At 37.2% G+C, this 14,921-nt stretch overlaps 1 protein-coding gene across 2 annotated transcripts in view; it reads left to right on the forward strand.

Moving 5' to 3' along the window:
* FKTN (fukutin) overlaps positions 1-14,921 on the forward strand; it is a 67,968-nt gene that overhangs the window by 20,931 nt on the left and 32,116 nt on the right. For both annotated transcript variants that reach the window (XM_080819333.1, XM_080819332.1), the window contains exons 3-6: positions 3,233-3,292; positions 7,747-7,950; positions 10,798-11,075; positions 11,734-11,866. In XM_080819333.1, coding sequence (XP_080675459.1) covers positions 3,233-3,292; positions 7,747-7,950; positions 10,798-11,075; positions 11,734-11,866 — 675 coding nt within the window. The remainder of the gene's footprint in view (positions 1-3,232; positions 3,293-7,746; positions 7,951-10,797; positions 11,076-11,733; positions 11,867-14,921) is intronic.

The following is a 14,921-nucleotide window of genomic DNA, read 5'->3' on the forward strand; positions in this document are numbered from 1 at the left end:
GAATCTGCTTGAGATTCTCTCTTTCCCGCTCCCTCCGCCCCGTGCTCGCTGGCTCTTTCTAAGATAAATAAATCCTAAAAAAAAAGAAAAAGAAAAGAACCTATAAAGAGATACACAAGCAAATGACAGTATAATATGTTACTTCTTCAAAGCACACTTCATAAATCCTGTTCTGCCTACTTTACTAGTTATAGTTTAAGAACACTTCTGTTCTTTGGTCTCTAGCTTTTGTAACCCTCTTTTGTACAGCTGTCACAGTTATTTTTCTTAAGATGTGATCCACTTACTCTCTGCATAGCATACCTGTGGAATAAGATCTAAATTTCTTACCATGGTATGGTAGATAGTCTTTGCTCCTCAAGATCCTATCTTCCCTGCACTCTGGGCTTCAGGAGGTGGCCTGTATGGACTGCATTAGCTGAATTCCTTGCCTTTTCTAGTTGAGGTCAGCCAATGGTTGGAGACCAGGAGGAAAGAGAGGCCAGGTTATTTATTCTCTTGGTTCTCTATTTCTAGGATCATTGCTTGATAGGGACTGCATTCCTTCGAAACAGCTACAGTGTAGCCACTGGGTGCCAGTAACTGTTCCTCACCAGAGATAGATTAACCATTCAGATAAATGAAATTTAAGCTGCAAGGCCCCTCACTTCCAAAGGCCCTTGAAGGGGCCTTAGGAGTATGTTACAAAGCTGTATATTTTGGTAAAGTTTGCAGAAGATATTTTTGCATTCTTTTTCTTAAAAAGGGCCACCAGAATTGTGTAATTGTCAGGTCCCTATAAAACTGGATCTTCTATGTCCTTATCCTTGATCCTTCAAGCTTAGGTAATTGCAGAGTTTATAGGGAATGAAAAACTGCTGAGTAACCTACTTAGGGAGGTTATGGTTGAATATTTAATGGCTGAAATAATATTTTGAGTTGCTTTTATGAGTATAAGTTTTCCAGGTAAAGAAGGATGGGAAGGGCATTACAAATAGAGGAAGCAGCCTATTTGGAAAGGATGAGCTATGTAGAATCTATGTGGATATCTAGAAAAGGATGAGCTATGTGGATACCTAGAGACCAAAGGAAGCACAAAAGTCTTGAGGCAGGAACATGCCTGGCAGTTTTAAGAATAGCAAAGAGATGAATATGGTGATAGAGGACTTTTGCTTTTATTCTAAGTGATAATAGGAACCAAAGGAGAGATTTGAGCTGATATGTGACATGATCTGACTTAAAAAAAAAAAAAGTAGTAAAGTGAATGCTCTGTTGAGAATAGATTGTTGGATTAAAGGCTAACACAGACCAGTTAGAAGGCTGTTCTAGTAATTTACACAAGAGGATGATGGCTTGGATAAAGGAACTGGTGGTAGAGTTCATTAAAAGTGGAAAGTAGAGCTATCAGAATTTGTTTATGGGCTAGATGTTGGATATAAAATACAGAAAGGAGTGAGGGATAACTTTAGTATTTTGGGCTTAGATAATTGGAAAAAGGAAGTTGCTGTTTACTGAGATGGGGAAGACTAGGAGAAGTAAGCTTGAGGGATGGTTAGAGATCTGGAGTTTTTTTGTTTGTTTGTTTTTTTCATACATGTTAAATTTGAGATGCTTATTTGACAGCCAGATGAAGAAGGTGAATAGATAGTTGAATAAATTTGTAATTCAAAGGACTGGTTTGGTTGGAAATATAAATTGAGAGTTATAAGTGTATAGATTGTATTTAAAGCCAATAAGAGTAGATGAGTTACCAAGAAAGTGAACGTAGAGTAAAGAAATGGGAGAAAAGTCTCCTGGTGTGAGTTTTGGGACCCTCCAATACGTCAGAAGTGGAAGACCTAACAAATGAGTTAAGAAGGAGCGGCCAGAAAGAAATAGCAGGAAAACCAGAAGTAGTCAGGATTCTGAGAGCCAACCGACTGAAGTGTTTGAGTGAGACAGACGATTCTTGATAGATCAAAAAAGACAAGGAATAATAATTGATCATTGGGTTTAGCAACATGGAGGTCATTGGTGATCTTGATGAATACTTGGAGGAGTGAATTTAATCTTGTGAGCACATGAGGAGAAGACTCGGAGGTAATGAGAACAGACAGCCCATTAAGGGTTTTGCTTGAAGGAGGACAGAAAATTGTTAGTTGGGAAAAGAGGGGTTGTTTGTTTGTTTGCTTTAAGATAGGAGAAATACTATCATATTTATATATTGATGGAAATGATCCAGCAGAGAAAGCAAACAGCTCGCAAATTCAGTCTCATCTGCTAATAGAGAGCTATGGTGAGCAACAAGGGCTGTGTTACAGAGTTTTCAGTCTCTTTTTAAGGATGAAGATTACAAAGCTGTCTCTTAGTGCTTTATTCTCAAATATCCCTTGGTATGAAAATGTTACTGTCTAAGTTGCAGAGCTTATGAGAGACCAGTTCTGGCTTTACCTTAATAACTCAGTATATCTCTACCTCTTTTCCTGCTTCCTTCTCTGCGTTTAACAAACCATCATTAAACATTTACTCATTACTAAGCACTACACTAGTTACTGTCAATACAGAGAAGGCTTGGACTTGGTCCCTGCCCTTAAATATGCAGTGTAGTGGGGAGATGAGTCTCCTTTTTAGGAAATTGGGGTATTTTTCATTTTTTAGGGTAAGGCTATTCTTACTGTTCTTCAGCATCCTCCCATCTATATCTTATAGGTAAAGAACATATTCAAGGCATAAGAAACTTCCCTGAATCTTCTTAGGGCTTAAAACATTCTTCCTATTGTCTCTAGACCATCAGACATTCTTTTTCAAAATACTTTCAAAGTATTTTGGGGCTTATCAGATGAAAACTCATAATGCTTTCTTCTGATTCTCTAGACCTGAATATTTTTTTAAATTTTTCTTTTTTAGTGGAGTATAGTTGACACATAGTGTTACATTAGTTTCAACACAGTGACTCAGCAGTTAGTACATTAGTTAGTACATTAGTACAACACAGCAATTCAACGGTTATGCTGTGCTCACCACAAGTGTAACTACCATCTGTCAGGCAACACTATTAGAGTACCATCGATTGTATTCCCTTGATTGTATTCCCCATGTGTCCCTTTCACCCCATAACTAGAAGCCTCTATCTCCCACTCCCCTTCACTCATTTTTCCCCTCCTCCCACTCCTCCCCTGTACCCGCCACTAGTTTGTTCTCTGCATGCCAAGCCAAATAAGTCAGAGAAAGATAGCTTTGAATTTACTAAAATTTTTTTTTGTTATCTTCTTAGAATGGAGCTGGTTTATCAAAATCTAAAGGAAGCCGAATTGGATTTGATAGCACACAGTGGGTATGTATGATAAGCATGAGTGAAATTCCTCATTTACAGTGTTCATTTGGTTCATTTGTTTATGTACTTGATAAGTATTTGTTGAGTGATGACAATAGTAATAGCTGTCTTGGTGGGCAGTGGGAGTAGGTGGTAGAGAGAAAGAGGTAGGCCCTTGGTCAAGTGCGTTACATGCAGTATCTCATTTAGTCCTTATGGACACTTTATGAAGTCAGTACATATTGTTATCCTCAATTCACTAAAGGGTTTAGGCTTAGTTGGCTAATAAGTGACTGAATCTAGATTGTAAGTATTTGCTTTCAAAATTCTCGTTCACTTAACTATGGTACATCCCCAAATGAAAAAATGTATGAATCAGAATTGAACTATGAATAAGGGACAATGATGATTAGGAATAAAAATCAATTCAACTGGTTTTCTTTTTTTTTTTTTAAGACTTTATTTATTTATTTGACAGACTGAGATCACAAGTAGGTAGAGCAGCAGGCAGAGAGAGAGGGGAAAGCAGGCTCCCTGCTGAGCAGAGAGCCCAATGCGGGGCTTGATCCCAGGACCCTGGGATCATGACCTGAGCCGGAGGCAGAGGCTTAACCCACTGAGCTACCCGGTGCCCCTGGTTTCCTTTTTAAGATAAGGAAAACTAGCAGTGTATATGATATATCCCTGTTTTGATTTATAAATTTCAGAACCTATACATTTATAAAAATGTGTTTTCTTACCTTTTTTCTAGACAAATTTAGAATGAAAAAGGATGCTAGGTTACTAGTTACTAGTAAAAAGGTACATTTCTGCTGTTAGTGTACATTTTGGATGTGACTAGTTATTTCTTGTGGATGACTTCAGTCTTTGGCATCTCTTTAACCAGAGACACGAAGCTTCTAAGATAGAAAGTAGATTTTCAAAATCATGAACCAGCAATGAAAGAGTAATAATTCTAGGTCGTTGCTGGCACCAATTGGTTTTGAACTATTATCTAAATAGTAAAGTCTGGGATATCCTATACCAGGCTCCTCAACTATGAAGTATCAAGATGAATTTGTAATTTATTAAAAATAGTAGAACAGGAAGCCCCGTCTTTTTCATTCAAGGAAAGATCCTGAGGTGGGAGAAAATAATGGATTTTTTTAAGAGTTTACTTCCAAGATAAGTGAGCAAAAATTAAAGAATGGCTCACTACATTCAGTGAGTTATCTTTGTTAATTACATTGCATGGTACTAAGAATCAGTCTTTGTAATTGCAGAATCATGAGGAAGGGGAGAAGTACTAAAATACTTTTGTAATAGTATTTTAAAAGGAAGGAGGGGCGCCTGGGTGGCTCAGTGGGTTAAAGCCTCTGCCTTCGGCTCAGGTCATGATCTCAGGGTCCTGGGATTGAGTCCCGCATCAGGCTCTCTGCTCAGCGGAGAGCCTGCTTCCCCCTCTTTCTCTGCCTGCCTCTCTGCCTACTTGTGATTTCTTTCTCTGTCAAATAAATAAATAAAATCTTTTAAAAAAAGGAAGGAAAAGTGAAATCTGATCAGTAAGTGTGACTGAGCCCTGATAAAATTCTAGAATAAGTTATTAAACAGTTGAGAGCACTTAAAAGAAAATGATTATTAGGAGCTAGCCTTTCACAAGAAGAAGTCCCACCAAGCCCTGTTAGATGACTAGGCTATTACAGTCTTAGTATACCCTGTTTTTCAACAAGACATTTTTCTTTCTTACAAACAAAATGAAGGTCAGATGGTAATAGTCATGTTTATTTAGAATTAATTGGATTTAGAATCAGTTGGACATCTGTTCCCAAGGAGCATTGATGATTGCATTGATAACAACCTGGAAGGCATATTTAGAAGGTGAGTTAAGAGAATCTCTTCTCTACCCTGCCCTAATCTATATTTATATCAATAATTGTAATGAAACCATAAATGTGTTGATCATGTTTGTATTTAACACTAAGCTGAAAGAGATTCATTCAACAAACATTTGTTAAGCACCTTATATGTGCTGGTGGTCTGTCACTTCATCATCATTCTTTCAAAATCATTTATTTTATTTTTCTGGTGTAAAGCACAGACAGCAACAACCATAAGAGGAAAAAAAAAGATAAATTAGAATCTCACAATTTAAGACTTCTAATCCTCAAAAGACTCCATTAAAAAAAGTGAAACAAGATGGGATCGGGAGGGAGACAAACCATAGGAGACTCTTAATCTCACAAAACAAACAGGTTTGCTGGGCTGGGGGAAGGGAGAGGGTGGTTGGGTTATGGACATTGGGGAGGTTATGTGCTATGGTGAGTCCTGTGAAGTGTGTAAACCTGGCGATTCACGGACCTATACCCCTGGGGCTAATAATACATTATATGTTAATAAAAAAAAAAAGAAAAAAGACTCCATTAAGAAAATGAATAGAAATGCCATGGAGGAGGAACTATTTGCAAAACATGTATCTGACAAAAGACAGGGTCTCAAGAATACATAACATACATTTTTTTTTCCGCGATTGAAGAATATTTTACTTTTCTTAAAAAAAAAAACTTAACCATGAGAGAAAGAAAATAAAAGAGTATACATTATTTTAACAGGAAAACAGTCATTTCCATCTCTATATTTTATATATTTTATATATATATATATTTATGTATATACGTATATATACACCTAGCACAGTGTGTATATCCTACCAGGCGGTGAGGAGGGGGCTGCCACAGGGACAGGGGCCCATGCCGTCACGGCCCCGGGGATGGGCCCGGGTTAATGTGGGGACTCCAGCATTCGAACCCCCGCCCCACCTGCTGGGCCCGGTTTTCGGGGCCGCACCTGATACACTGGTTTTCCCTAGGGAGAGCATGGCGAATGGTGGACATAGGTGGGGTCAGGAACTCCCCCGAAGAGGACTGTCCTGGGAGGGGGGAGAAGCTCTTGGCTCAGGCCAAAGGGACTGGGCTCTCAAGCCAGGTGGGCTGGGACGCCTTCCTGCCCCCCGGGGACCCTGTGCTCAGGTCTGGCTCCCTCTTCGTGCCCTGACCCCGAGCAGGCCTGTTAACTAGGAGATGCGAGCTGTGCCCCCTGGGCCTGCCTCCGGCCCCCCAGGAACACAAACAAAATGGGTCAAAGTTATTTACAGAGCGAGATGCACTTACAGTATGTACATATTTATAGGAAACAAAAGTGAGGAAGAGGGGAGAGGCGGAGAACTCCTACAACTCAAAAGCAGATTTTTTTGTTTATACTCTTGATCAAATTGAGGAAGTATTATATTCCTGGTTTGCTGAGAGGTTTTAATTATGACTAGGTATTGAATTTTGTCAAATGCTTTTTCTGTATTGAAATTATCATAGGGTTTTCCCCCTTTATTCTGTTGATATGGTAAATTTCATTGATTGATTTTCAAATGCTAAACTAACCTTTCATTCTTTTTTTTTTTTTTAACCTTTCATTTCTGGGATAAACCCTGCTTGGTCAGGATATTTACTTTTTTGGTCTTTTTTTTTTAAACTACTGGAATTGATTTTCTAGTATCTTGATAGTGGTTTATAATTTTCTTTTTTGTAATATTTTTGTTAGGTTTTGGTATTAGGATTCCACTGGCCTTGTAAAAATGAGTTAGGAAGGATACCTCCCTGCTCAGTTTTCTCATAAGTTTTGTAGAATTGGTATTATTCCTTAAATCTTTGATAGAATTTACCTGGGAACCATCTGAGTCTGGAGTTTTTTCTTGTTGTTGCTATTATTTTGATATATAACAAATATATATATTACATATATATGTATAACAAATATATATGAATATATAACAAATATATATGTTTAAATTCAATTTTGTAATTGGTATAGGGCAATTCAGATTTTCCGTTTCATCTTGTGGTAATTTGTTAATTGTGTCTTTAAAGAAATTTGTCCATTTTATCTGAAATTTGTGTTTTCAGTAGGGGGCTCTACTTACTGCCTTAAGGAATTATATTTTAAAATACTACATTATTACTTGAAAATCAAACTATATATGGGAATAGTAGGGCAGGCAATATATTTTAGTTTGAATCTTTTGCTTAGAAAGATTAGCAGTATTACAAATACGAAGAAAAGTGGCATGTACAATTGATTTTTGATTTTGAAAAGGTTGACATAACCAATTTTTAAAAACTGACATCTGGTATTTCCTCTCCCACTTTGGCTCAAAAAGATTTAGTTAATACCAAGGGAATAATTTGTAAGCCCAAAGTTTTCCTTTGGGATACAACTTCCCCTGTAAAGATTTTGTTACTCTTTTGATATATAATTAGTTAGTAGCTTACTGTTCTCTATAGTGTGTTGCATATATTTTTGTTATAGCATATTTTACCTTGTATTATAAATCTACTGAGTGAAATATATGTATACGTATATATTCTTATAAAATTAATAAAAATTTAATAAGATGGATTGTTGTATTGGTTTAGAAGATTTAAAGGGATTCTTTTTCTCTCAAACAGCGTGCAGTTAAAAAATTTATTATGCTAACATCCAGCCAAAATGTACCAGTGTTCCTTATTGATCCTTTGATTCTGGAATTGATTAATAAAGACTTTGAACAAGTGAAAAATACTTCTCATGGCTCCACTTCAGAATGCAAGTTTTTCTGTGTTCCAAGGGACTTTACTGCGTTTGCACTGCGGTATCACCTGTGGAAGAATGAGGTAAGATGATTGATTGGCTTTCAGATAATAGAATGTGTCTTTTACAAATTAGTGTGGGATTAAACCAGTTTAAAAAGTAAAAATTAAGTTCATAGAAATTATAACCTGTCTACATACATTATCCATTAAGTCAATATAATGTCTTAATTATAATATAAATTAGAAATAAAAGGAAATGTTTATTTCAGCATGTAAATATTCAGTCATGACTACATTAGAAAGCATAATGAAGTAATTCAGACGGTTGCACTTTTCAGTAGGATTATTAAATATGATTAGCATCGAATATAGACTCATTATGAATGATATTGTTAGTAATGTGGCTTTTTAAAATAGTAAACAAGTTTCCAACAACAGAAGAGTAAAATTGTCTCTCCTTTAACATAGCTATTGTAATCCTGGGAAGTAGAGACTCAGATCATTATGAACAAGGTTTTCACTGCAGGACTCCCTGATAGAACATTTGAGATTATTCAGGACATGGGGCAGATTTTCATATTTTAGATTGTAGGATGTCTAGTATTGCTCACCCACGCCTCTAAATGCCAGTTGTGTCTTCCTCAATCATTATGATAATCAAAAATATGCCCACAGATTTTTTTTAAAGACTTTATTTATTTATTTGAGAGAGAGTGAGAGAGAGAGGGAGTATGAGTAGGGGGAGGGGCAGAGGGAGAGGAAAAGCAGACTCCCCTGAGCACGGAGTCCGGCATGGGCTCCATCCCGGGACCCTGGGATCATGACCTGAGTCAGAGGCAGACACTGAGACTGAGCCACCCAGTCACCCCTGCCCACATTTTTAAATGTCTCTTGGATACAGTACCACTTGCCTTGAAAACCAGTCCTTTAGAAGAAAGAGAATGTGCCACAATTGGCAAAAACCAGTAGGACCGTAGCTGGTGGAAGAAGCAAAAGGTCAGAAAGGGGAAGTGTGGAAGATTTTATGAAGATTGTAAGGCCAGGCCTAGAAGTTTTATATGGTATTTCCTCTACATTCTTTTGACCAAGACACAGTTTAACTCTGTATCCATAAAGGAGAAGACATTTGTTATTGCTAGGTTAGGGTTCTCTACCAGAATTAACACTTTCTCACATGTAACAGTATGAACAACAGTAACAACAAATATCTATTTTGACCTGCTGGGTACTAGTCACTCTTGATTCCTCTGGTTGAGGAACTTGCAGTTTATTGATGGAGTTTAAACAAGCAATTAAAAAGCACTATAATCAATACTATGATAGAGATCTGTGTCTGTAATGAAATGAGAGCATGGACGAGGTTACACCTAATCCAAATGACAACATTCAAAAGCAGTAAGTGATGTGAATAATGTACTCTTGGAGAATGTTTATGAATGGTGTGGCTTTTAAGATAAACTTAAAAACACAGCTCCATAATTTAATAACATTAAAGTCTTGATATTACCACTTAGGGCTTTGTTTTCCTTAACTGTAGACTAGACACAATAAAACTAGACACAATAATATTTTCCTTTCTAACTTCAAATAGTTTCTAGGGACATGAGATGAGATAATGAATGTGAAAGAGCTTCATGTACATTACATAAATACAGACTAAAGAGGTAGTATTAAGAATAGAAAGAACCATGGGCTTCCTGAGTGGCTCAGTGGGTAAAGCATCTGCCTTCGGTTGAGGTCATGATCCTGAGTCCCTGGATCGAGCCCCACATCAGGTTCCTTGCTCCACAGGAAGCCTGCTTCTCCCTCCTCCTGCTTGTGAGCTCTCTGTCTCTCTCTCAAATAAATAAAATCTTAAAAAAAAGAAAAAAAAAATGAAAAGAACCTTAGATTTGGTTGGATAAGACCTAAATACTGGCACTGGCTTTACCTTTTATTAATTTTGGTTTTTTAGACTTCTGTGAGTCTGCTTTTTAATCTAGCATACCTGTGCTGCTTATTTTGTAAGATGGATGTCATGTGTAAATACCATAATGGTTATAAAAGTTGCTTGGAAATTATAAAGTCCTGTTAGAATCTCAGGTGTTCTCAATAATTAATACTATTTAATCATCCATAGCCACTGGCTGTTGATATTAGAACTAAAAATCTACTATATAGATTAATCTTGTTACATGAGATTTATACCATAACTAATAATGTTGGAAAATACACTTTGTTTCATAGTATGTCTGTTTTCTAATGATTTGCATTGTGGTGGACTTCTATTGAAGTAGCAGTTGAAGGTGCTGGGATATAAACTATGAGATGAAAGTACTCTTTTGAAGCACTTTCTTTTTTTTTAAAGGTTTTATTTATTTATTTGACAGGGGTGGGGGGGGAACACAGCAAGAGAGGGAACACAAACAGGGGGTGGGAGAGGGAGAAGCAGGCCCTCTGCCCAGCAGGGAGCCTGTTGTGGGGCTCAATCCAAGAACCCTGGGATCACTACCTGAGCCAAAGGCAGATGCTTAATGACTGAGCCACCCAGGCACCCCATGAAGCACTTTTGAAGATAAGAGATTAATAGAAGTTAAATTGAAAATTATAAGTTTTATTTTAAGTGTTATCCTTATATTAACATTTACTTTATAGATCTTAATCAGAGAACACTAACTTACTGAGCATTCTCTTTCCAAGGAAGAAATTGGTATTAATTTGCATAAAGGGAGTCTTTGAACATGTCCACCAAGCTATGTAGTTTCCCTTTTTGGTATTCTCCTTTATTCTCCCACCACCACCTTCCCCCTTGCCACTCTTAGTTTGAAATCTTTGGACAAAGAGCAGATTAGCAAAAAATATGTGTGGCTTAATTCGGTGTAAGAATCACTTCATTTTTGCTACTAGTATTTGGTTAATATTTAAACTTGATGTTTCTTTGATTTTTAGGAAGGCTGGTTTCGGATAGCTGAAAATATGGGATTTCAATGCCTAAAGATTGAGAGCAAAGATCCCCGGCTAGATGGGATAGACTCACTTTCTGGAACTGAAATTCCCCTGCACTATATCTGCAGATTGGCCAGTCATGCCATCCACTTGGTGGTCTTTCATGAGAGGAGTGGCAACTACCTCTGGCATGGCCATTTACGACTCAAAGGACACATGGATAGAAAATTTGTTCCTTTTCGAAAGTTACAGTTTGGTCGTTATCCTGGAGCTTTTGACAGGTAAATTCAGGATCTAAATAGGAGTTCTGAAACCTCTTTTGTTCAGTCATGAATTCTTACTCTTTGTTTACACTTAGTAATTAAATCTAATACATAATTCACACAAACCAGTTTTGAAATGTTAATGTTCAAAGGGAAGAAATTCATGGACATGTACATCAGGAAATAGATACAAGAATGTTCATAACAACATTGTTCTCAATGCCGTCAAACATTGTATATTCATACAATGAAATATTGTAGAGCATGGAAATAAATGAATTAGTGCTCTGTGTAACAATAAAGACGAATTCTACAATGTTGAGTGACAGAAGCAAGATGTAAAATAATACAGCTCTTGATTATAAAAAGTGCAAGCAGAGGAGAAAATATGTTCATGGATATATGCTTACATAGTAAACATGGTCAGAAGGTACAAACTTCCAGTTATAAGATAAATAAGTTCTGGGGGTGTAATGTGCAGTTTGGTGACTATAGCTATCAGTGCTGTATTATATATTTGAAAGTTGCTGAGAGAGTAGATCTTAAAAAGTGGTATCAGAGGTTAATTGAGGAAAATGTGCTTGATGTTTAGCTGTTTTACTTATGTTGTATATTTTGAAGAGGCTGCCAGTTTTCTGGGTTAAGTCCTTGTAATAAATCTTAACTTTTGTTTCAGGCCAGAGTTGCAACAAATTACTGTTGATGGACTAGAAGTTTTCATCCCAAAAGATCCAGTGCGCTTTCTAGAAGAAATACCACACTCTAGGTTTATTGAGTGTAGGTATAAAGAAGCTCGAGCATTCTTTCAGGTTAGAAATAATCAAATGTTGTACTTTTTAAATTAAAGGAGATATGTTTATTTTTAATATTTCTGGGGAGGGGTAGGAAATGAAGGGACTTACGGAAAATCAATAAGAAAACATCTTTTTGATTCATCTGTTTTCTTCTAGATTGTTTTATTTTAATTTTTAAAGTAGATTAAAGATTTATTTATTTATTTTTGCGAGAGAGATTGAGTGTGAGCATGAGCAGGGGGAAGGCAGAGGGAGAAGCAGACCCCCCACTGAGCAGGGAGCCCAATGCGGGACTTGATCCAGGATTGCAGCGTCATGATTGGAGTGGAAGGCAGGCGCTTCACCAACTGAGCAACCCAGGTGCCCTAAAGTAGATTAAACATTAACCTTAAAAAATTATTTCTTCCCTATTTGAACGGTGCAATGTTTATGGAGACATTGTTTTATTTGGATAGACTTTTGGTAGGTTTGCCGCTGGCTCTGCTTTCAGTTGGGATACGCCATATGCTTCATCAAAGGTGGTGTGTTCTTGAAGCCACCCCAGTTAGGATGAACCTGCTGTAGAAGATAGAGCATGTAGATTTGGAAAAGATTTCATGGAAAATACAGTTTTTCTCTTAGGGCTGGCAATGAATATGAATTTTTTTGTATTTATGAAGGTTTTTGAAAGTAAATGCTACACAGAGACCAGTGCTTTTTGAACTTTACTTTATTCTGCTGCTGTAGCTTTCAATTCAATAAACATTTATTGAAAGCCTGTTTCCCAGGCACTCTGCTGACCTTGTAATGTAAAGATGATTTTGAGAGACATGAAGGTTCAGCTCTAAGATATGACTTGAAACAGAAATACAATAAAAACAGATTTATGGAGGGGTTTTAGTACCCTAATCCTTCCACTTGCCCTTTATTTTCTGGGATTCCCTCCCAAAAAACCTGTAGACACATGGACAGGAGTGGAATGGGGAAACGAAGTACCAGCTATATCATTACTGGCCAAGTGCCCCACACCCGCAAATGCAAGGTTTTTCTGGTAGGCTGTGTTATTCCCCTGGACCGATGCCTGCCAGCCTTCCTGGTGGGTCTTCCCACCCCCGTCCCCTTAAATCTGTAATTGTGGAGCTGTGAAATGTACCCCAGTCAGCCTCATGGATGAAAAGCTGGCAAACTGCATCTATGGATGGGCCGACTCATAGGCAAGTGCTGATCATCATTTATCACATAGTAATACCAAGAGACAGAGGAGATGCAGCCTGGTGCTTGGACTTGACCACTCACTCTTTGGGCCTTAAAGGGTTTTTTTTTTTTGGTTGCCACCTCTGTCAGAGCTCTTATCACAGTGAATTGTGAATGTATGTCTTGTCCCATGAACTTATTGATGACAGGCATCTTCTTTATTCACTTCTGTAACCCCAATATCTAGAACAGCATCTCGCGCAAAGAAAGGATCCTAGAATTATGGAAAAATGTATGGAGAATAAGCAGCGCATCTGAATCAAATGATTTTTTTTAAATGACACTTATTAGGACTACTCCATTACCTAGCAAGCATTTGCCCAGACTCATTTTGTTGATCTTTGTGAGAAAGCAGTATAAAATGTAAAATGCTTCAGAATATTGATACATTATTAGGATAGTATCAAATTTTTTAGTTCTATGTTTTCATTCTTGCTTTTTAAATTCTCAAACACTCAATCAGCATTTGAGTAAAGGATATGAATGAAAGATGCTAAGAGGGCTTATCATATATAGCCTCATAGTTTTGGTGTATAGTACCATCATACTGGAGACTGTAATCCTGATTGGAGGTTTATATTTATAGTAGGATCATGTGTGTCCTTCCCTTACAGTAAGGTATACTTGTGATTTCTATTTTGCTTTTCTCTTTTGCTGTTGTATTGGTATTACTGACGTGGGGTGCCTAATTAGGTTGATAACTCTTTATTCTTATTATCTTAAATGTTTCATTCTTCATCATCGTTTAAAAGTACCAGGAGGGTCAGTTTTCAAATTGAAGTCAGCATACATAACTTTGAACACTTGATGGCGCCAAACAATCTGAAATATAATGCCTCATGTATAACAAGCAATGAACTAATCTGTTAGAGCTCATAAAACAACCTTCTTTCTATTTCTAATATTTTTTTCCTTTGGGAAACATTCTCAAACTTTCAGGAAAGTTATAAATAAAATACAAATAACTTTTTCCTGAACCATTTGGGAGGAAGTTGGTGACTATGTATCCTACAACCTCAGATAATTTAGTATTTTCTCAAAACAAGAACATTGTCCTAATAAAAAAATCAGGAAGTTAACACATAGATTATCACCACTCAGTCCCATTCAAGTTTTACTGTGTAATAAAAGGATCCATTCAGAGTAAAATATGATAAAAGAATTTAGAATCACATGTTGTATTTAATCTTTCTTTTTCCCTCTCTTTTTAAAAAGATTTTATTTATTTTAGGGAGAGATAGAGAATGTGAGTGTGGAGGGCAGCTTGGTAAAGGGAGAGGGAGAAGAAGAATCCCAAGCAGACACTGCACTGAGCATGGAGCCTGACCCCGTGCTTGATCTCAAGGCCCTGAGATCATGACCTGAGGGGAAATCAAGAGTCAGTCACTTAACTGACTGAGCCACTGGGGCCCCCCTGTATTTAATTTTTCTCTCTGTAGTTTCCTCCAGTCCGTAATGATTTCATAGTCCTTTTTTAAACTTTTATGACTTGGATGCTTTTGAGGATTACAGGCCAGTTATTTTGTAGATTGTCCCTTCTTTGAGGTTTGTCTGGGTTTTCCTCAGGTAATATACCTGTAGTAGGAATAATACAGAAGTGATTTTGTGCTCCTCTCATTACATCCTATCAGGTTCTGCATGGTTGTGATTTGTCCCGTTACTGTTGATATTCACACTGAGCACTTGATTAAAGTGGTATCTCTAGCTTCACCCCTGTGAAGTTTCTGTTTTTCCCTTTGTAACTTATAAAAATTTGGTATGAATCTTTTTTAAAGGTTTATTTATTGAAGAGAGAGAGCGCATGCACGAGGGGTGGGGAGGGGCAGAGGGAGAGAAA

The sequence above is a fragment of the Martes martes genome (assembly GCF_963455335.1).
Source record: "Martes martes genome assembly, chromosome: 12".
Classification (NCBI taxonomy): domain Eukaryota; kingdom Metazoa; phylum Chordata; class Mammalia; order Carnivora; family Mustelidae; genus Martes; species Martes martes.